Source organism: Zeus faber (genome assembly GCF_960531495.2).
Source record: "Zeus faber genome assembly, chromosome: 7".
NCBI lineage: Eukaryota > Metazoa > Chordata > Actinopteri > Zeiformes > Zeidae > Zeus > Zeus faber.
In genome coordinates, this window is record NC_137203.1 from 7,286,733 (window position 1) to 7,308,338 (window position 21,606).

The following is a 21,606-nucleotide window of genomic DNA, read 5'->3' on the forward strand; positions in this document are numbered from 1 at the left end:
ATATTTTGATACATAATTCTTTGACCGCATGTGCTACCAAAGTGGTCGCACCCTGACGCTTTCAATCTCTTCCTCTTTTCGCCCGTGGCTCATTTACTGCTGAATCAGTCGGCAGATGACTTTTCTGAAAACCTGAGGCGTGAGCGCCGCTTTCCAAGGGAACGTAACAGATGTTTGTGGTTCAGCTTCCTCTCTGTATCCTCCCGCTATCATGGCTACTTCCTGTGCCACTTCCTGTCTGTGTGTCCGTCCAGCGATTTAGTCTCAAATATACTTGCTGTGCGCAGTCGTCTAACAAAACCTCTGTCGTTAAATATTTGTGTCGACTGGTATTTAAAACTCTATTATGATGGATCGTAGCCCTATTTTTTCCTCATTTGTGTTCAAGTACTAGCTTGATTTAAGTATATAAGTTTGATATAAGTTTGTTGATTTAAGATGGGCAGGTCACGTACATTAAATAAACTAAAGTGGAGACTATATTCGTAGGTGAGTGGCTGTTTAGTCCAAACTAGGTTCATCCGTCTGAGGTGATCAATGAGTTGACTGACTGGGTGATTGCTGGGTCCCGCAGGTCAGCTGGTGGACTTTGTGAAGCGGGTGGAGCAGAGGGCGCCCATGTCATGTGACACCATCCTGAAGATCTTCTACCAGTCGTGCCGCGCCGTGCAGCACATGCACAAACAGAAACCTCCGATCATACACAGAGACCTCAAGGTGCGGCAGAATGAATGAACGAGTGAATGGCGCTCTCACAGTGATTTCATGAAATATACGCCCACATGGAACACTGCAAAGAGTAATGCATCGATAAACTGTGTATAAAAAAAAAAGAAAAAGCTTGTTCAGATGATATTGAGATTGGATATTTCTACTAATTTAATTTTGAGAAAAAGACAGCAGGGTGACATGAATCGAATTATCAGCAGCACAGTAGGGAGTAAAAAAACAAAAAAAACGTAGACACAATTTGAGTCCATGTTGACATTTTGAACTTTCTGCAGCCTGCTGTCAGCGTGCACATCCTGAGTTTGCAGCTGACTCGATCATTGTTGGATCGTTGGCACGGCAACCGAGGCCCACGTCAGCACTGTAACAGAGGGGAGGGGGTGGTCTTAACAGAGTGCGCTGTAGTTCATCCTGGTGGGATTTAAAAAAATATATATTTTTAAAAGCCCGCTGCGGTGTCCATGAGCAAAACCGTCAGCAAGTCATTTTAACTCGTACGGGGGAAAACATGTACCAGTTCAAGGTGAAACTACGACTTGATAAAAGCAAGAAACAAACAAAAAGGTCAGTGTTTTAATTTTGTTCCCAAACAGTTCATTTAAACGATTCATTGCAAAACAGTGATCGACGTTGTGATCCACATATCTGCGCTTGGCAAACTGTGGCAGTTTAACTTTAAATTATCCTATTGAGTATTTGCTTTACGAATTAAGTGAATGCTCTCATATTGATCAAATGGCATGTAATGAATGTTTGAACGATGCCTCCAGATGTGTGTTTTGATTGATTTATTGTTTTATTTATTGATTGTTTGCAGATCGAGAACCTGTTGATTAGTAACCAGGGCACCATCAAGCTGTGTGACTTTGGCAGTGCCACCACGCTGGCCCACTACCCAGACTACAGCTGGTCCGCGCACAAAAGATCCATGGTGGAGGATGAGGTGTGTATATACACACACACACACACACATACACACACACACACGACAAACACAGATGTATAATTAAAATGCACATCTGTATAATTGCGTGTACACATATATATTATGGCTGCGCATGTACAGACACTGCACTGGTGCAGATACACACACACAAACACTTAGACACACATGCTAATCTGCTTATATTTATAATTATCAGATTAGCACATGTTTAATTATTTAGTTTCACATATTAAAAATTTGTGTTCATGCGTTCGTCTTTCATGCCTCATTTTATTCTTTGAAATGAATGCTGTAAAGGTTAATAAACGTTGTTTTTTATTAAATGTGGGTTTCTTTCCAATGACATGTTCCTTTTGGGGATTTTTTTTTGTTTCAAATCCAACAATAATGATTAGCTCCGATTTGGTTTTACAGTTTTCATTGTTTCCAAACACAGGAGAGCACAAATCTCTGCCACATGTCTCCATCTTGGATCAAGCTGGCCCATGTGTGTTAAATGTCACATATTATGAAAAACTCACTTTTCAGTGCTTGTGCACATACATTTGGGTCCCTGATGGAACTACTAACACACAAACTTTGAAATAAGACCACCCAGTCGTTTTTTTGTGGGGTCCCTAGTTCAGAAAACATGTGACTCAACAAGCCGTTCAGATTTGCCTCCCCCTCCTACGTCAAGTGGAGGCTCATTATAATGACACCGCCCCCCATTCTGAATATCTCCACCCACGGCTTGAGAACTGCCTTTGCGAAGGTGCGCCATTTTTTTCTCGCAGGCGCCGGACCAACTCGCATAATGTCGAAGCTAGGAGCTAAGCATGGAAGCTGCTCTGTTGTTGGCTGCCCCGGGGCTGCCGGGCCCCAAACTGTGCACGGATCCCGGGGAGGACCCAGCCATGAAATGCGCTTTATAAATAAAGTGGGATTTGACTTGACCACTTCTCAGAGTTTGGCGGCCCTAGTTCCCGGGGCCCGGCCGCTGCACCAGATCAAAGTCGGTGGAGGACCCAGGCCCTTGCCCCGGAACCGCCAGGCCGACTGGCCCCAAACTATGCAAGGAATTCCGGGGAGGGCCCAGCCACCACTTTCCCCAAGTTTGGAGGCCCTAGCCCCCAGGGCCGGTTGCACCCAATCAAATTCGGAGGTCCCGGCTAATGTGTAAAAACAAATGAATAAATACAAAAAAAGTTGAATAAAATACTTAACTAACCATTCAGAAATGTGTTGCTGCATTCACAGTGTTAGAACTTCTGCAGGAGCCACTGCTTGTCCTGGATCAGATTCTGGATCAAACATGTGCGGTTGAACTCCTGCGTTTCCCATATCAGTTGTTTTCATGGGGGGTAAACGCTCACGGTTACCATGGTATCAACCAGCCACGGCCGGAGCCACAACCAGTGGCACAACCAGTGGCACGGGGTGTGGGGAGCAGCAGCTCATTTGCATTTAAAGCTGCAGACACAGAAACCGCGTCTAGAACAGGAGAGGTATAGAGCATGCTAGAACGCCTAGAATGCATAATCTAAGTGGTATTTTTACCCCCAAAAAATTAAAAGACAAATTTGGGGAACTCAGAGACCTATAGTATCTTGTTGAAAAAGAATATAATATTGGACCTGTAATACATGACTTTTGGAATGGCACAAACTCCCTTTAAGTGTTTGTGGGTGTGGGCTTAAATCTGCTGTCGGCTTTGCTCAGTTCACCTTTGTAGGTTCATGTAGTGACACTCCAGACCAGGCGGGGCACATACACCTACACTATACCAGGACCCGACTGTTGAGTGGGAGGAAAAATGGCTGCTGTGGAGGAAGATAGCAGAGGCGCAGGACGGATGATTTTGAATTCACAATGCATGCTCTTTAATTTTATATTATTTATTTTTGGTTGCTTTAAAGTGAAAATCCCTAAGATTGTCTATGTTGTATTACACTACGAGTCCCAGAACACCATTCAAAACTGCAGCAGGTGTTTTGGGTTCATCCTGTTTACACTCGTCTTTGCTCTAAGAAAGTCTCTTTATTTTCTAGAAGGTTTGCCGTCTTCTAATTGATTACGCTGGTTCATCAAATTCACCACAGCTGCCTTTCATTGTTTACGCAATCCCAATCTACGCAATCTTGCTAATGCACGCCCCACCACCAACCACGGTAACAGCATATAGAGGAGCACGTGCATAACGCAAATACATTGCATGGCTATTTTATATGAAGTACCAGCTAAAAAAATATGGGATAAATAAATTTAGAATTTTAAAATAATAGATACATTTGTGATTTTTATTTTTTTTTTAAATTGAAAATAATCTTACGGATTACCACTTTAAAATGCCAGGAGATGCTCATTCAATGAACTTCCTGCTATATGACGTTACTTGTAGAGTATTAGGAAGAAATTGTAGAGTTAAAAAAATATATAAAATAAAAATGTCCAGAAGGCCCGGCCCGGTGGTTGGACTCACGTCATGCTGTTAGATACAAACCAGACGGGGCGCCCTGGTGGCTCAACCAGATAAGCGTGCGTACCATTACCATAGGCAAAACACCTGCCACCCAGGTCATCCAGCCTGCGGTCATCTGCTGGGTCTTGCCCTCTCTCTACCCCCGTTTCCTGTCTCTCTCCACTGCTCTCTACAATTAAAAAACATAAACATACAGATACAAACCAGACAACTGTGATCGAATTAACAGCTACAGCTTCAGGAAGCTGTGCTTAATGAGCTCTATTATGGCTACACCATGGACACGCACACAGCAAGCACCATACAACAACAGGCAGGCAGAAAGCAGCCAGCCGTCTGCATCCACACTGTCTTCAAGTTAAAAGCACTGCAATGTGAAAAGCACCGGTTCACGCTTTTTCTGTGAAATGACATCCTGTCTGTCTGCGTGTGTCTCCGTGTGTGTCTGAAGATCACTAGGAACACCACTCCAGCCTACAGGACACCAGAGATGATCGACCTCTACTCCAACTTTCCCATCAATGAGAAACAGGACATCTGGGTGAGGAGGCTTTGAACATTTGACCCTTCGTCTTTCCACGCTGTGTCCTTGCGCCGCGTGCACTTATTTAGCGGCGTTCAGCCGACGTTCCGCTAAAACGTCAATGAAATGAAATGTCACCTGGTTCTAAAAGAAAGCTATTTTCTGTGTCCGTTCAGGCCCTGGGCTGCATCCTCTACCTGCTGTGTTTTAAGCAGCATCCTTTCGAAGAGGGCGCAAAGCTGCAGATAGTCAACGGGAAATACTCCATTCCCCAGAACGACGTCAAGTACACTGTTTACCACGAGCTCATACGTACGTCACCCGTCGTGCACGTCTGTCTGCCTTCGATGTATGTCCATCTAATACAGGGGTGTAACGGGGATATCATCCAAGATAGGTTAATGATAAAGCAGAATAATATAGAATATCTCCCTCATATTTGGCGGCCCCCGTCAAACAAGTTGGATATGAAAAGAAAAGTGACTCTCCCTTTGCTTGACTTGTTGTGAGTTGACATATTGGATGTCTCTCATGAAGATAAGTCCCTATTATTCCGTGCGACTCCTTTATGGATTTATGCGTCGTGGCGTCTGTGATGAGAGCTCAAGTCTAATAAGTATTCCTCATCTGCTGTGAACCCCCTCCTCGTCTGCAGGGTCCATGCTGAAAGTCAACCCAGAGGAGCGTCTGTCCATAACAGAGCTGGTCAACCAGCTGCAGGAAATAGCTGCAGCACGCAATGTCAACCCCAGATCCCCCATCACAGAGGTGGGTGGGCGCGTGGCTGTGTGCACTCTTTTATATTCTTTATTTTTTTTGAGGGGGGCGGGGCAATATGTAGATACTGTGAAATTATGGCCTGTGGTGGCAAATATCGGGATATTCGATAAAGCCGAGTGTGTACATCTTGATTTTGAAGGTCTTTATGTACAGGGTTATGGCTGTGTATATATGTGTTTGTGCGATTTCTGTTTTGTTACACAGGAAGTGTGTGTGTGTGTGTGTGTGTGCGTGTTACACATTTGCAATGCTCAAAGATAGTGTTATACTATCTGGTTTTCAACAGACATATATTTTAAGATTTCTTTGTGTTTATTGTCTGCAGACTGTTGAGTTCCGTATATCCCATAATCCCTATGGAATATAACACGTTATTTACTTTCCTGGTTTGTTTTGATCAGATTAGGACAGACTCCTCCCCCCTCTAGTATTGAAGGTTACACGTTGTTACTTTAAAAGTAATATTAAGTAAAAAAAAAAAAAAAGCACATTGTCTAAACTAAGAGTAATTGGTTGTTTGTGTCTGTTGGAAACAAGTTCAGTCACACAAATCGCCGAGTCTTACCATTACACAAAATCACAAACACTTATGCACGTACCCTTTAATACTAAACAACCGTAACAGATAAAATACAAAACACAATACTAAGGATACAAAACGGAGAATGCAACACCTCCATATAAACACAAACAGAGGAGTTTCTGTTCTGTTCGACGGTCTTCATCTCGCCACAGCTGGCTCTGTACCTAGAGACAGACAGACAGACAGAGAGACAGAGAGCGAGAGAGAGACAGTCAGTGAGATGGACGGGTAGTGTGATCTACAGACAGTGAGGAAGACAGATGCTGGGATCACAGGGATCACATAACAGCTGTGTACTATACTTCAATGGCTTTGTTTCGAATCTATTAAACACTGCGTAGCAGCTATTAATATGTGCGTAGTATCTATTAATAGCTGTGTGTAATCTCTATGAATAGCCGTGTGTAGAGGTGACTGAAGTGTTTATTAAAGAGAGAGTCCGTTTTTGGGGGGGAAATAAGGTTTCTGTCTATCTTAACCTGATTCAGAGTGTGCGGTACTGGCCGAGTGCACCGGGTGCATTGTAACTGAGTTAGCTCCATGAATGGTTGCAGAGGGAATCAGCTAGCCTAGCTCCTGTGAAATTAGGGACCTATACACCTTTTAGCATCTCAACACTGAGTTGCCTAAGAAATACAGCTGGAGTATCTCTTTAATAGCTATGTGTGGTATCATTTAATTATTATAATTATTATTAATAATAATAATAATAATAATAATAATAATAATAAAATATGTGAGAATATTTGTTTTTATTACTTAATAATGAGAATAATATTAATACATTTTCTCTGAAACCCGCTTTCCTGTGCCGCTCTGGGCCCCCAGTAGGTAGAATCTGCTCAGATCTCCAGAGCTGATGACAGCGAGTCGCTCTGATCTGGGTTAAGAAGGCGTTTCCCTCCCTGCTGGTCATAAGGGGATTATATATTGTGCTCCTCTCTCCGCCTGTTCCTCTCCAAAGGGGCGGGGAGGAGGAGAGGGAGCGAATGAGGAAAAAGTGATATGTGAGATAAGGAGGAGTGAGATGCTACAAGAGGAAGGGATTCTGAAAGAGAGGGGGATGCGCGTTGGGATATTGGAGCCGTCTTCTGGATAGACCAGTAGAACGCTGGTGGATTCACTTGGATGTTTTTTTCGCATTCTTTTAAGATTGCATCTCAACTCTCCACCTGAGATGCCTTTCTTTTTGTCGTCTTTTAACTTTGCTCGACCCATTATTTTTCAAACTGATCTTCGGTGATCTTGTTTTGTTTTTTTAATGTTGCATTGATGTTATTTCTCTGCTAATAATCTGCATCGGTTCTGGGGACACTGTCCTGACTCCCACATGATGAACCGCAGAATTTATTCTAAATGATGCGCCCAGACAACCACGCCCGGATCTTAATGTGTTGATATAACACCAGCTAGTTTTGTTTTTTTAAGGAAATTTCGATAACTTCCCTGCTTCATGGTGACTCTTTGGGACATTTTTCTTTTCCTGATCCCTGCTTCCAAGTCAGCAGTGCAGCCGATGTCTGACAGCGTCTCGTGTCTCCGTACTTTTTGGCTCCAACTACTATCTTCTTTTCTTTTATATATTTGTCTTTGATTTCCATGTTGTTTGAGTCGGCCTTGCTGTGTTTGAGTCGGGGTTCACAATGAGCATGCTCGGTTCCTACCACTGTTGGCGTCCTGTGTATGACGGCTATGAATGTTTGCAGCTGCTGGAGCAGAACGGAGGCTTCGGAAACAATGGAGCACAGCCGCCCACGCAGATCCACAACCTCCACAACAACACAGGTAACAGTGTGTGTGTGTGTGTGTGTGTGTGTGTGTGATCTTCATTATGTTTTGCAATTATTTTTTTGATTGAATATCAATGTTAGTAAAGTGACGACAAAAGTAATGACTTTTGGTGCCCCAGCAGAAGTTGTCAGGACTGTACAAGTAAAAGAAGAAAAAAAAAAAAGGGGGGGGGGGGGGGGGCGGGGGAGATAAAATCGGAATATACACAGATCAGCAACAACATTACAACCAGTGACGGGTGAAGTGAATAATACTGATCATCTGGTTCCAGTGGCACCTGTCAAGGGGTGGCATATATGAGGCAGCAAGTGAACAGTCAGTTCTTGAAGTTGATGTGTTGGAAGCAGAAAAAATTGGCAAGTGTAAGGATCTGAGCCACTTTGACAAGGGCCACGTTGTGATGGCCAGACGACTGGGTCAGAGCATCTCCAAAACAACAGGTCTTGTGGGGTGTTCCTGGTATGCAGTGGTTACTACCTAGCAAAGGTGGTCCAAGGAAGGACAACCGGTGAACCGGTGCCCATGGGCTCATTGATGACTGTGGGTAGCTAAGTCTGATAGATAGGTGATACGATAGAAAGGTGTCAGAACACACAGTTCATCACAGCTTGCTGCGTATGGGGCTGGGTCAGTTGTCAGTGTCCATGTTGACCCCTGTCCACCACTGAAAGCTCCTACATTGGGAACGTGAGCATCAGAACTGGACCATGGAGCAATTGAAAAAGGTGGCCCGGTCTGATGAATCAGGTTTTCTTCTACATCGTGTGGATGGGCGGATGCGTGTGCGTCGTTTACCTGGGGAAGAGATGGCACCAGGATGTACTATGGTAAGAAGACAAGCGACGGAGGCAGTGTGATGCTCTGGGCAATGTTCTGCTGGGAAACCTTGGGTCCTGGCATTCATTTGGATGCTACTTTGATCTCAATCCATCGGATTGAGATCTGGGGAGATGTGGGATGGGATCGGGATCGATCCCATCGATCTGTGGGATGTGCTGGGACAACAAGCCTGATCCATGTGGGCCCCACCTCACAACTTCCAGGACTTAAAGAATCTGCTGCTAACGTCCTGGTGCCAGATACCACAGGACACCTTCAGAGGTCTTGTGGAGTCCATGGCTCCACGGGTCAGAGCTGTTTTGGCGGAACGAGGGGGAGCTACGTGATATTAGTGGTTATTACTGATGGTTATAATGTAGTGGCTGATCTGTGTATGTACACATATAAAGAGAAGTTAACAGGCATTAGCGCTGGTATGAACCCAGTTTGGGCAGATACTAATACACCAACAGTGTGTCACAATAATTTGCAATGATGGTACATTAATTGTTTGTTTCTCTCAAAACAGTGAAGTTCAGGAAACGCAATCACTTTTCTGAAATGCACTTTTTAGGAGCTGGAAAGGTCAACAATAAAGCTGTATTACATTAAACAAACTCCCGAATGGTGTTGAGTCTCACATGATGACATTGATATTGCAGTGATATATTCCCCAACTGGACTGTATGGCTGTGTGTTGCATGCACATGCGTATGCATCCATCTTGTGTGCCGCTATTTAGATGTAATGTGGGTGCATGCATCGCAGGTTTATGACCTTGCATATTATTTGGAAGAGGTAAAGGCACAATATCCGGGGTGTTGGTTTTGTTGTGTTTGTGTCCGCAGCGGCACTGTGTGGAGGCATTTGTGTGAATTAATCTTCATATTTGAACGTGATTTTTCTTTTTACGTTTTCCAGGGACTTGTGGACCGTTGGTTAGGGCTGCTGTCGCAGTATACTGCTGAATGAGTTTAATTCTACTACATGTGTCGCAGTCATCAGTTACATGACCCTGTGATAATGCTGGATCATGCCACACTGTGCAGTGAACTCTGTGTGACTAGCAGGCTTTTGTGTTGGTTGCCTTGGTGCTGAAGTTGTCAATTGCCATTCTGGTGAAAAACACATCAGTGCTCAAACTGGTACGTTATTCAGCCTGAAGGTTACGGGGCTCGGGTTGACGTCATGCTATATCTATGCGGTACATTGAACGACATATCACAAATAAATGGAATTAGAAGTGACACTGCATTTGCACAAATGTAACTCAAGAACCATTTTGAATTAAATAATGAAATACAAAGTAACTTTGACAAAGAACATTTTTTTTTTTCTGTAGCTATCAAGGGGACTTCTATAGGGAGGTTTCTCACCGTAGTTTTTGAAACGGACCCAGAAAATAAAGACAATATTCAAACGTCATGAAGCTAAAACTCAGTTTGACACCGGCATGTTCCTTTAAATGTCATTTAGAGATAGTAAAAAAAAAAAAAAAATGTAGTGTTTCCAAAAGCTGCAGTTCATTCCACGCCACAGCTGCATAGAAAGAGAAAAAGTGTTTAACATCAGTGGGTGCACTCCGTATATTGAGAAGAATCTCGATGAACACAAAGACAACGGTGCCCAAACTGTCGTAGCCTCCTCAAATGCCAACTTGTGTTTGTTACGAGCCCTGGAGACAGGCACTTAACTCCCATCTGCTACAGTTAGTGTGTCGCCTGTCATTTCTAATCCCTTATTATGGCCATCTACCAGGCTAATGAGCTGCTGCTGTTGGCCAAGACGGCCGTACGAATCCACGTACACACACACACACACACACACACACACACACACACACACACACACACACACACACACACACACACACACACACACTCTCTCTCAAGCAAACCTCCCAGGAAGTCACGTATGTCAGTAATCCAGTTAGACCCCACTGAGAACGTAAACACACACATAAACGCTCACAACCACTTGAATATATAGGGTTGTGATAGAAATGTATGAATATAAATACAGTAAATTGATATAAAACTTTGCTCAAATTATGTTGTGCTCTAACAAGAGATTTAAGACTTTATTTGGTGAATGCATTCGCAGGCACCAGGAAAAGAGCTCTAATTTAGACTTTTTTTCCCGGCTGGTTGCCCAAAAGTCCTTTAAGTGCTTATTTTTTTTCCCAAATGAGTTAAATTGGAACGTATGCTCGAGGATGCTCAAGGGAATGAACACACACCCCCACACGCACAATAAGTGCACACGTACACAGACGCACGTTCACGTGCATGTCGTCTGTTAAGAGGATTGCTGTTGATTCCGTCAACCATCTGTTGAACGCAGGATGTTTATCTGCGTTCAGCACCAGGTTCACCCTGCTCGTCAGTCATACTATCACAACTGGCCAGATGATGCCAAAAACATACTTTTTGCACATGAAGAATTAAAGAAAAAGGGAATGCAGACAAACGTTTTAAATGGTGGTGCAACGGATCACAAAACTCACGGATCAGATCATTTTTCAGATCGGCATAAAAATAAGGGGGGAGACAAATCCTTTCCATTTATTTTGTAAAACACTTAAAGTTAGGGGCTTTTCCCCATGGGCTTAAATGAAAACGAGATGTCTAATGTTTAAATAAAATCTTAAAATATATAACATTTTCAATACTCAGTTGTTAAATTAAAGTGCAGTATGAGGCACGCGTGAACCCTTTGTCCTTTAAACATGGCAGTGAAATAAAAAAATAATAAGATCTAATTATTGCGCTTCAGAGTAAAACACAGCAGCGTCTGTCATATCTATCTTCTTTTCACTGCAACTCTGCATCGACATTTAAGGAATTATAACTTTTAAAAGGTAACAGCGGCAGTAAAACTGTATTTTCTGCAATTAATCCCCGGTCCACATGCGTGCAGAACCGTCGGGGGTGATCCGTACGGCTCAACCGCGTTAAAAGTTCACGTTCACACATTAAAACTGTTTCTTCCCCCAGGATAGCTTGTAAAATCCGCTTGTTATCCGTTATAATGTAGGAACTGGCAGGAATATGCGGTGTACCCCTACATTCCTCAAAATAATTTCTATTTACGATGTGAGTAATCCAAAAATGGGATAAACAAGATTCTGTCCTGCTGTGACAAAGTAGAGTAAATCCTTAATTACCCAAATGGTGATACGCTCCACGGGCAGAGGGGGAATCTGCTGCTAATCCACTCTACTCTCTCTAGGAGAGATTAGGAGACATCTGCAGGTGTGAATTAACTTAAATGGTGGATATTGAGATTTAGAGTGGAAGTAAAAGTTTATTCCTCTCAGGACTCTTATCATATTACAGATGAACATGTATAGTGAATTTTGCTGCGCATTGGACTGGGTATCTTCAATGTTTAATTTAAATGTCAAATTTCAATTAATCAATTTTGATTCATCTTACCAGTCACATCTTTATCAATATCAGTCTAATCAGTTCGTGGCTATGCAACTCTGATGGCTGCAACTATGCAAGTTTTTTGGAAGCGTCAAAGGAACCGGAATGGCCAAAAAGGGTTTTGTTGAATTTATTTGGTGAAATATTTTTGTAATGCACACCAGATGATATACTGAAAATAGAAATGTCTAAAATGTCAATATATCGATAGAGAAGCCATCTCATCGATATCCGTTTGAATCCATATCGGCTCGAATCGTGACCCTTTTTATCTCGAAATTGAATTGAATCGTGAGATCCTGCCTTGGAAATGATAGTAATTCATCTCTGCAAAGTTAACTTCACCTTTTTTTTCTCTCCTATGATTGCAGCTGTGTATGATCCTGACCAAGCAGGTAGCGGCTTCTTGGACATCCTCAAAGGCGGCACGGAGCGCTTCCTGACCAATATCAAGGACACGTCCTCTAAAGTCATCCAGTCGGTGGCCAGGTGAGCGGGCGGCAGAGGTTTTAGTCCTTCCAGCCCTTAAGCATGATGTCCAGACCACTTGAGTTGAGTGGGCGTCATGGTTTTGTTCACTGAAAAGTTTTTTGTTTTTTTTGTTGTTTTTTTTCACTGCAATTCTTTGACTCATTCACTGTGAAAAAACGATTCTTTGGAAGGTAAGGTTTTTGAGGATCAAGTCTCTTGGTTAAAGCGTATGCCTTTCCCGATAGCTCTAAGCTTTTGTTAAACTCATCCAAACTGCTTTGGGTTGCCATAGAGATCGATTTAGGCCATTGATTCACTGTTGCTTTGATTCACATCCTGTTAAGATAATTAAAGTATCTCAGAAGTGGCCTGTCCATCACTCCCATGACCAGCGACCCTCTGTATTTACCTAAACCACCGCCATGTCCCGACACACCCAAATTCACCGTTTGCTTTTTGCCAGGTTGATCCATTTGTTTTTGTTTGTTGCTTTTTGTTTATTTTGTCGTTTCTCTCTACACTGCCCCCCTCCCCATCGCTCATGGCCCCACTGTACCTCCATCACCTAGCAACCCAAGGTAAATAAGGGGGAATGAGGGTCTCCCGTCTCCGTGAGCCGTCCAGTGTTCCGCTGTGTGTTCGTCTGTTACGTGCGTCTCTGCTGTGTCCGTAATCACAGCTTGGCCCTTAACAGTAACGAGAATGAGTGAATTAATTCATTAAAAACAATTCATTAATGAAAACAATTAATAGAAGGAGACTGTAGAAGGCTTAATTGAATGTGTTGAATATTCAAACCATGATGGGTGTGAATGATGCATGGATTAATAAATGATGGAACCTAGAGTAGATGTCAGTTTAGATTGCCCCTCCCCACACAGCATACTAAACCGCCATCCCAGCTTGTGTGTCTTTGTCTTAACCAGCATCATCAATGTGTGCCCTAACCACACATCACAGAGAACCCTCAGCGTCAAATGATAGTGGTCACTGTGTACTAAATCCTCAGTTTTCAGTGTTGCTTTGTTTTTTTCGATGATTGGAAAGGAAAGCAGGCATTTGACACAAAAAACGCTGAACCTTGTTTTCCAGTCAACAAATGAATACTCACTCGTTTAACATTCACAGAATGGTGCGGAGACGGGTTTTGCGAGGTGACAACTTCCTAAAACCAGAAAACTTCTGAGGAATCCCTCTCGATCTTGATCCCTATCATTTTTGATATAAAACCACCCTGCCGTCCCCTGCAGCACAACCCTGTCATCATGTCTCTTGTGCATCAAATTCTGCACGGTTCAAGTGCAGAATGTGTATGGGAGGGACAAAGGTGTTTCAAAAAAAATAAATTTAAAAAGTATCTTGGGAGGCACTGAGATGCTGGTTCGGCTTGTGTCAAAATCATTCAGAAAGGAAGGAATATGAACAAACCTGCCTGTGTGTAGGTGGAGCACACTTGTCGTCCATCATGAAGCACAAATACAGAAGTGCAGGAATTATCAAGTGAATTCTTTTCACAGAAACATCAAATTTTCTCTAAATTAAGTCCAATAGCAACGGGGAGACGTACTCGAAGCATCCGAAATAAAAACACAGGAAAACCGGCGCGGGAGTCGGGAACCGGCGTGCCTGGCACACCCGTCTGGAGGAGAAATTTAAAAAAAAAACCTCCCATTTTCTGATCGTCTTTCCCACTGCGGACGTAGGCCGTAAAAAGACAGGAATATCCCTGTATCATTCGATAATTTCATATCCGAGCCCTCCAGGCTCAGAGCCCCCTCCGGCACCGCCCAGGCCGTCCTCTGAACCAGAGGAGCGTCTCCGCTCCCCGCCGCCGAAGGACCCGATTAACCCCGATGCATTTTCCATACAAGTCAGAAACTAAGGAAGTGAAATAAATGGCATATGCAAGAATATGAAAGAAATGTCATTTCTGTGGTTGTAGTTGATTCAGACAATACACTTCACAATGAGGTTTTCAGAAGAACACAAAGTCACGACGACGAGACGGAAAACATCACGGTCATTTTTTTTTTTTTTTTTTACAGTCAATACCAGAACACTTTTACACCATGAACATTACTAATAATCAATAATAAATCCAAAACGGCTCTGACTGACGAGGGAGAGAGCCACTCTTAGTCCAACCCGCTGTATAGGTGCCAAATCACATAGAGCCAATCTGTTGTGTGTGTCCCTCGTTATGCTTGTTTTTTTTTTGTTTGTTTGTTTCATGACCTTTTATATGGCCTTCCTGTGAGTAGTTTTGTATATCTAACTGTGTGTGTGTGTGTGTGTGTGTGTGTGTGTGTGTGTGTGTGTGTGTGTGTGTGTGTGTGTGTGTGTGTGTGTGTGTGTGTGTGTGTGTGTGTGTGTGTGTGTGTGTGTGTGTGTGTGTGTGTCCCTTAGCTACGCCAAAGGAGACCTGGACATATCCTACATCACCTCCAGAATAGCAGGTAGGACTCATGTCTGGATAGAGGGGATTACTCTTCCTCTCGTACTGCATTTTGAGTTTAAAAACGCACACTAATACCGGTACTGGCTCTGATGCTGTGCTTGTGTACTTAAAAATGTGCAGTTCTTCTTCACACAATAACTTTATATTTTGCATTTAATATTATATTTGTTGTTTAAAAAAACAAAAACACAAAAGCTATTAATAGGTAATAAATTGAACATAATAAACATGCAGGGACTCCATAATCATTGGTCTCACTATAATTGCAGTTGTAAAACGTCAGTATTTGTTCTGGTACTCCATATGGGCAAGCATTCGGTATTCATCTTCTGTCCGAAAATTTTTATTTATATTTGCTGTATTTGTATTTGCTTGTCTGTTTTGCGTGCGTGCGTGTGTGTGTGCAGTCATGTCGTTCCCAGCAGAGGGGGTGGAGTCAGCGATCAAGAACAACATTGAGGATGTTCGTCTGTTCCTGGACTCTCGTCACGCCGGCCACTACGCAGTTTACAACCTCTCAAAACGATCCTACAGGCCCTCACGCTTCCACAACAGGGTGGGTGTGGGTGTGGGTGTGGGTGTGGTGTGTGTGTGTGTGTGTGTGTGTGTGTGTGTGTGTGTGTGTGTGTGTGTGTGTGTGTGTGTGTGTGTGTGTGTGATTAAATAAATAAACTGTTCATATGTTTCTTGTATATTGGTGTTCAGTAAATGTATAGATAGGTTGGAAGTTGTGATTATTATTATTAGTGTGAACTTTCAGAAATTCCATTCAACTAGGCTGGCATCTTTTTTTCGGGAAGATATTTCAGGGGTTGGATATACGGTATATAACTGGTAATCCTGACAACTATCCAACATGCACAAATTTGTTCTGCATGTTGGTACGATTTGTGTGTGCGCAGGTATCCGAGTGTAACTGGCAGGTGCGGCGTGCTCCTAACCTCCGCAGCCTCTACAGTGTGTGTAAGAACATGCACCTGTGGCTCAAACAGGATCAGAGGAACATCTGCATCGTGCACTGTCTGGTCAGTACCACGTCTGACTACCCAATCTGCACGCCACACCAGCGGTTCCCAATCTGTGGTCCGCGGACCGCTAGAGGTCCCTCAAGAGGTCCCTCAAGAGGTCCCTCAAGAGGTTCCAGGTCCCCAGGCAAAATGCTGAAAAGTTAAAGTTCACCATTTGTGACTTGCTCTCTCTCTCTCTCTCTCGGCCTCCAGGACGGCAGGGCGGCCTCGGCGGTAGCGGTGTGTTCCTTCCTGTGTTTCTGTCGTCTGTTCAGCACCGCCGAGGCTGCAGTTTACATGTTCTCCATGAAGCGCTGCCCGCCGGGAATAGCCCCCTCACACAAGAGGTACATGCACATACAAACAGAACAATACAGATATAGTCACTGATTTATAATCATTTTATCATTTATACCTACTGGGTATCTTGTTTTGGATGATAGATTGGTGTTAAATTGTACTTTTTTTTTTTTTTTTTTACACACATAAAAAAAAAAAATTGTTATCTGTTGGTGTATTGCTTTGGAAATCCTTCCTTTCCTTGTTCGTGATTGGCTGTTCTCCCGCTGCTGTGTGTGTGTGTGTGTGTGTGTGTGTGTGTGTGTGTGTGTGTGTGTGTGTGTGTGTGTGTGTGTGTGTGTGTGTGTGTGTGTGTGTGTGTGTGTGTGTGTGTGTGTGTGTGTGTGTGTGTGTGTGCGTATGCGTGCGCACGCGCGCGCTGCAGGTACATCGAGTACATGTGCGACATGATGGCCGAGGAGCCCATCGTCCCCCACAGCAAGCCCATAATAATCCACTCCATTGTCATGACGCCCGTGCCCCTGTTCAACAAGCAGCGTAACGGGTGCCGGCCGTTCTGCGAGGTGTACGTGGGAGACGAGAGGGTCCTCACCACGTCACAGGAGTATGACAAGATGAGGTGATGGCCAGCACACACACACACACACGCTGTTAATGAATACACACCTAAACACCTGGGTTTATACTGAAGTGAACTCACACATCTATCCTCGCACATAAACACACAAATACAAACATGGCTGTTCAATGTGAGACGCTGCAATTAATTGCAAGGGAGCGAGGGCGGTTCAAAGTGGACTTCAAATGAGGTGTTCCTTGTGCTGCTTGGGGATAGTATTCGTTCCATGAAAAGACTGCAGGAACCTCCATCTTTAAATTGTGCACACCGACACCCTTTTGGTTTTGTTTAAGGAAAAAAAACAAACAAAAAAAACAACAACAATCTACTTCTCTCTGCAGGGATTTCAAGATGGAGGACGGCAGAGCAGAGATTCCTCTCAACGTGACAGTACAGGGTGATGTTCTGGTGGTGATTTACCACGCGAGGTCCACACTGGGAGGACGCCTGCAGGCCAAGGTACACACACACACACACACACACACACACACACACACACACACACACAGGACTGTGGGAGGTGATTACAATGCATTACAATAACAGGATAAAACCGATATAAGCTTCCAAAAATGCACAGGGATAACATTTCAATGAGGAGTTATGAATAAGGGGAATCATAAATATAGTTTTATGTGTGAATCCTCCGGACACGGAGGCGGCTCCACGTGCGCCCCGATCGCAGACAGCTGTGCCCCATTCCTCCACATAAAACAACTCAAAACAGTGTGTTTTTAGTTGTTTTATTCTGAGCTTTAATGAGCTCAACCCGTTATGGTCACACACACACACACACACACTCTCTCAAGTCAGGTAACTTGATGTATTGATGCTGGTATCTTATTTTTGGGCTACTTTTTATTTATAACGCTTTGTGAGCTGTTTAGAATGGAGTAGATTTCGACGAATCTAAAATGAACTCAACCTGTTCTTTCTTTTTTTTTCTTTACTTGAGATGGCGTCCATGAAGATGTTCCAGATCCAGTTCCACACAGGATTTGTTCCCAGAAACGCCACCACCGTCAAGTTTGCTAAGTGAGTGTGTAAAAGCCGCAGCGGGCTCGACTCATTCAAACGTCAAAGGAAGTTTAAAAAAAAAAAAGAAAATGTTGAGGTTTTGAAGCATGGGAGTTTGTTCCTCCGTCTCCTCCTCCAGGTACGACTTGGACGCCTGCGACATCCAGGAGAAATATCCCGACCTGTTCCAGGTCAACCTGGACATCGAGGTGGAGTCCAGGGACCGAGCCAGCTCCAAGACGCCGCCGTGGGAAGGCTTCCACACCAAGGGCCTCAACCCCAAGATCCTCTTCTCCTCCCGGGACGAGCAGCAGGAGATCCTCAGCAAGTTTGGTGCGTTGTGCTTTGAGACGCGTTGCCGCGGTGCCGTTTGGCAGCTGTTTGTAAACCCACACCTCACGTACACCCCGGTCAACAATATTCAGTGCCTGTTTTTATACCCAGCATTCACTCTAGTTTTAACGTTAGGACAGCAGGCGAAGAGTAGTTTCTGTTTTTACGTTCATGGCATGGTTTTGTAACAACATACCAATAATTATAATGGAGTACCTCATTTTTTTATTTCATAAAAACAGCATCTAAAGCGGCAATTACGAGCTTATACTTTGATAGTGACATTAAGGAATAGAAAAAACACGAATTGTTAATCGCAATTATTTGTATGGCACTGGTCAACTGACATTTGGTGACGGCTCCACCGCACAGTACCTAACATAGGATCCTAAACCTTTCTCATGGCAGGGGCCCTTGACAGACCGAGCTCTGGCTGATGAGCTGCCCGTGATAAACTGTTGCTTGTACATGATTAGATTAAGCTTTAACGTTAAAACAACAACAAAGCAACTCACCTGTATTAGTGACATTGAATGTGGGGGGAAAAAAAATGTGTTTATGAAATATAATTATATATTGTATGTATTTATAATATAATGGCATAATCAATTATCACTATGTATATTTAAATTATCATATCTCAAATGTATAAAAATTAAATATCAAAAAAATAAACGGAAAATGCCGTTCCTTCACGAACGCCCCCGCATTCACGCCCCCCTCCAGGGAAACCCGAGCTGCCCCGTCAGCCCGGTTCCTCAGCGTTCTACGACTCGGAGTCGCCGCAGCCGGCCCAGACTCCGGAAGCCTCCACCGCCACGGAGCTGGAGTCTCCGCTCGGCACCGACACCAACGCCAACAACTTCTTCCAGACGCTCGACTGGGAAGGTACTGGCGCTGGCTTTTTGCCTCGGGGACCAATATGGCTGCCCAGTTACGTTTTCCATGTGAAACCTTAAAATGACTCAAAACCATTGCACATAAGTATGTTGTGTATATACTGTACAATGACACCACTCTTTTATGATTGGAGCTCTATGTATTTCTGTGCCGAGCATATTTTCTAACTGGATCCAGTGAGGACAGACAACAAGTTTCCATTTCAGGTTATTCTTTTTTGTTTTGCGTTACAGAGGTTGAGCAGCACATTTACGTTTTCAAAGTTTGCTCTCACAAGCACCGTCATGGTAATTCCAGTTGCACCTGATCATTTTTCCCAGGTTCATCACCACACAATAACATCACGCGCAACGTAGATCGGGTCAGACCAAGTCTGGGTGTTTCGTCAGGTGTGTTATTTTGTGTCGCTTGTATTTTCTTATTTTCGACAGATCCATTCAGTATTTGAGTTCCAAGCAGGGAGTTGAGAAAAAGCCAACCTTGTGAACTGTAAAGTGTTTGTGTTGACACTCGCCTGTTTTATTTTTATTGATTATACTGTATATGATGCTCCCCCCTTGTCGTGGAGAAGGTGGAGCTCAGAGATGATTGGCTGGAGAGATCTTATTCTATATGAGCAGATGAATCGTGTCTTGAAGGACACAGTGTCGGACACGCCGCCAGATCACGTTATTTCTCGTTATTTTTCTGATTTATGAAGTACGAGTTGTTTTCTGTCTTTTTTTGTATCGCTTTCTTTTCTTTTTTTTTTCCTTTGTTTGTTTTTGGTCCACGTTTATTTAGCTGTAAATAAATATGTAACTTGAACATGCCTCATGCCTCTGCCTCCTATTAATGACCCTCTGGCTAAGCCAGCTTGCAAGCTGAATGAGCAGTCACTGCTGGTTATTGAGCTCGGTTTTCGTGTGTGTGTTGACAGATGTGGGCGGCCACCAGGACACCTCGGACAGCCAGGGCGGCGGCACCATGGACGACCAGGACGACTTGAGCGACCAATCAGAAGGAGAGTCGTACTCTTACTCCGCCCCCGGTGGGGAGCCGCTGTCGCGTGACCCCAGCGAGCCCCTGTTCGAAGCGGACTTCCAGGTGGGTCAGCGGGCGATGAACTCGAAAAAGACAGATTGGGAAGGATTAGTGACAAACTTAAAGACCACCCCCCTTTTTTTTTTTTTTTTTTTTAGCTGTTTAATATTTTTTTTATGGAACTCCTGCTGTAATACATCAATTTCACAGTCACCACCATTTTTATTTAATCAATAACTTGTTTTACAAACAAAAGGTTCACCTCATAACTTGGTCACTACATTACTTTCAGTCCGTCATCCATTCTAGCTGGTTCTGCAGATACACCTGCTTTGTTTATCACTTGTTGCCATGGTGTCACTATTGTGTGATGTTGACTGATCGACCACGCCCCTATTTTCCTTTGGAGAACAAATTTGAACTGGCATGAAAACTTGTGGCGGGGCTTTACAGTCAGAAGGAGTGTTGGTTCTGGTGCTTTACAGAAGTTAAAGAGATCATTCATTTTAACGCCTCAGCATCCGAACGGGGATGTCGAAATATGACTTCATTCTCTCCAGATTACTTTTGTTTTTTAATAACCATGGTTTGAGGTCTGTTTTTATATATATTTTTTTATAACTTAACAACAGGATCAGCGTTAATCAGTATTATAATATTTTAATTCAAATATAAACATTTTTAAACTTTCTTTTTCCCCAAAATCGTCCCCTGGGCCGGGATCTGGCCCCTATATCTCTTGACACCCCTGCCTTTGCCCTTGCCTTTGGTCAAAACCAAAACAGATAATTCCTTCTACAGATAGGACAGACAGACAGACGGAAAGATGGTGGATGGATAGATGGATAGATGGATTGATAGATAGATAACACTTCATTAGTCTCTGGGGAGGAAGTTCAGTTCACATGATGAAACCTAGAGAAGGGACTGGAAAGAGGAGGAAGGGGGGAAGGGGGTTACATTACCTGACTGCCCTCTCTCATTTCCTGTCCTGACTCCGCTCTCCTCCCTTTCCTCCCTCTGTCCTCGTCCTTCCTCAGACCCCGCCTCCCGCCGCCCAGAACGTCCCCTCCGGTGACACCGCTGACCTCTTGGGCTTGAACTCTGACCCGGAGGCTGTGGCCACCTCCGGCGCTCCCCCTTCCTCCTCCGCTCTCCACCAGGGAGCGTTGAAGGCCGCCTCCAGCAACAGCGACCTCCTCAATGACCTCTTCGCGCCCCCTGCCGCCCACAGCAGAGGAGCAGAGGGGGATTTGTTCTTTGGGGGGGCGCCCGCGGAGGACGCCGCCGGACCCAAACGTAGGAGTCCCCGTATTTTTATTTTATTAAATTTTTTTAATTTTGATTTGGTGCTAAATACGATACGATAGCAGCTCAGCTTAATTGGCCAGGGACATTGTCTGTCAGAGGAACCC

General features: G+C 43.9%; 1 protein-coding gene across 1 annotated transcript in view; it reads left to right on the forward strand.

Moving 5' to 3' along the window:
- The window catches only part of gak (cyclin G associated kinase), a gene marked incomplete at its 3' end in the record, with an annotated part of 38,908 nt that overhangs the window by 12,242 nt on the left and 5,060 nt on the right, over positions 1 to 21,606 (forward strand). Inside the window, exons 5-22 of the mRNA XM_080003203.1 lie at positions 575 to 717; positions 1,547 to 1,672; positions 4,588 to 4,677; positions 4,836 to 4,971; positions 5,315 to 5,427; positions 7,729 to 7,807; positions 12,435 to 12,552; positions 14,941 to 14,990; positions 15,400 to 15,548; positions 15,895 to 16,017; positions 16,213 to 16,346; positions 16,724 to 16,918; positions 17,260 to 17,377; positions 17,874 to 17,953; positions 18,075 to 18,268; positions 18,995 to 19,156; positions 20,088 to 20,254; positions 21,232 to 21,490. Coding sequence (XP_079859329.1) covers positions 575 to 717; positions 1,547 to 1,672; positions 4,588 to 4,677; positions 4,836 to 4,971; positions 5,315 to 5,427; positions 7,729 to 7,807; positions 12,435 to 12,552; positions 14,941 to 14,990; positions 15,400 to 15,548; positions 15,895 to 16,017; positions 16,213 to 16,346; positions 16,724 to 16,918; positions 17,260 to 17,377; positions 17,874 to 17,953; positions 18,075 to 18,268; positions 18,995 to 19,156; positions 20,088 to 20,254; positions 21,232 to 21,490 — 2,436 coding nt within the window. The remainder of the gene's footprint in view (positions 1 to 574; positions 718 to 1,546; positions 1,673 to 4,587; positions 4,678 to 4,835; positions 4,972 to 5,314; positions 5,428 to 7,728; positions 7,808 to 12,434; positions 12,553 to 14,940; positions 14,991 to 15,399; positions 15,549 to 15,894; positions 16,018 to 16,212; positions 16,347 to 16,723; positions 16,919 to 17,259; positions 17,378 to 17,873; positions 17,954 to 18,074; positions 18,269 to 18,994; positions 19,157 to 20,087; positions 20,255 to 21,231; positions 21,491 to 21,606) is intronic.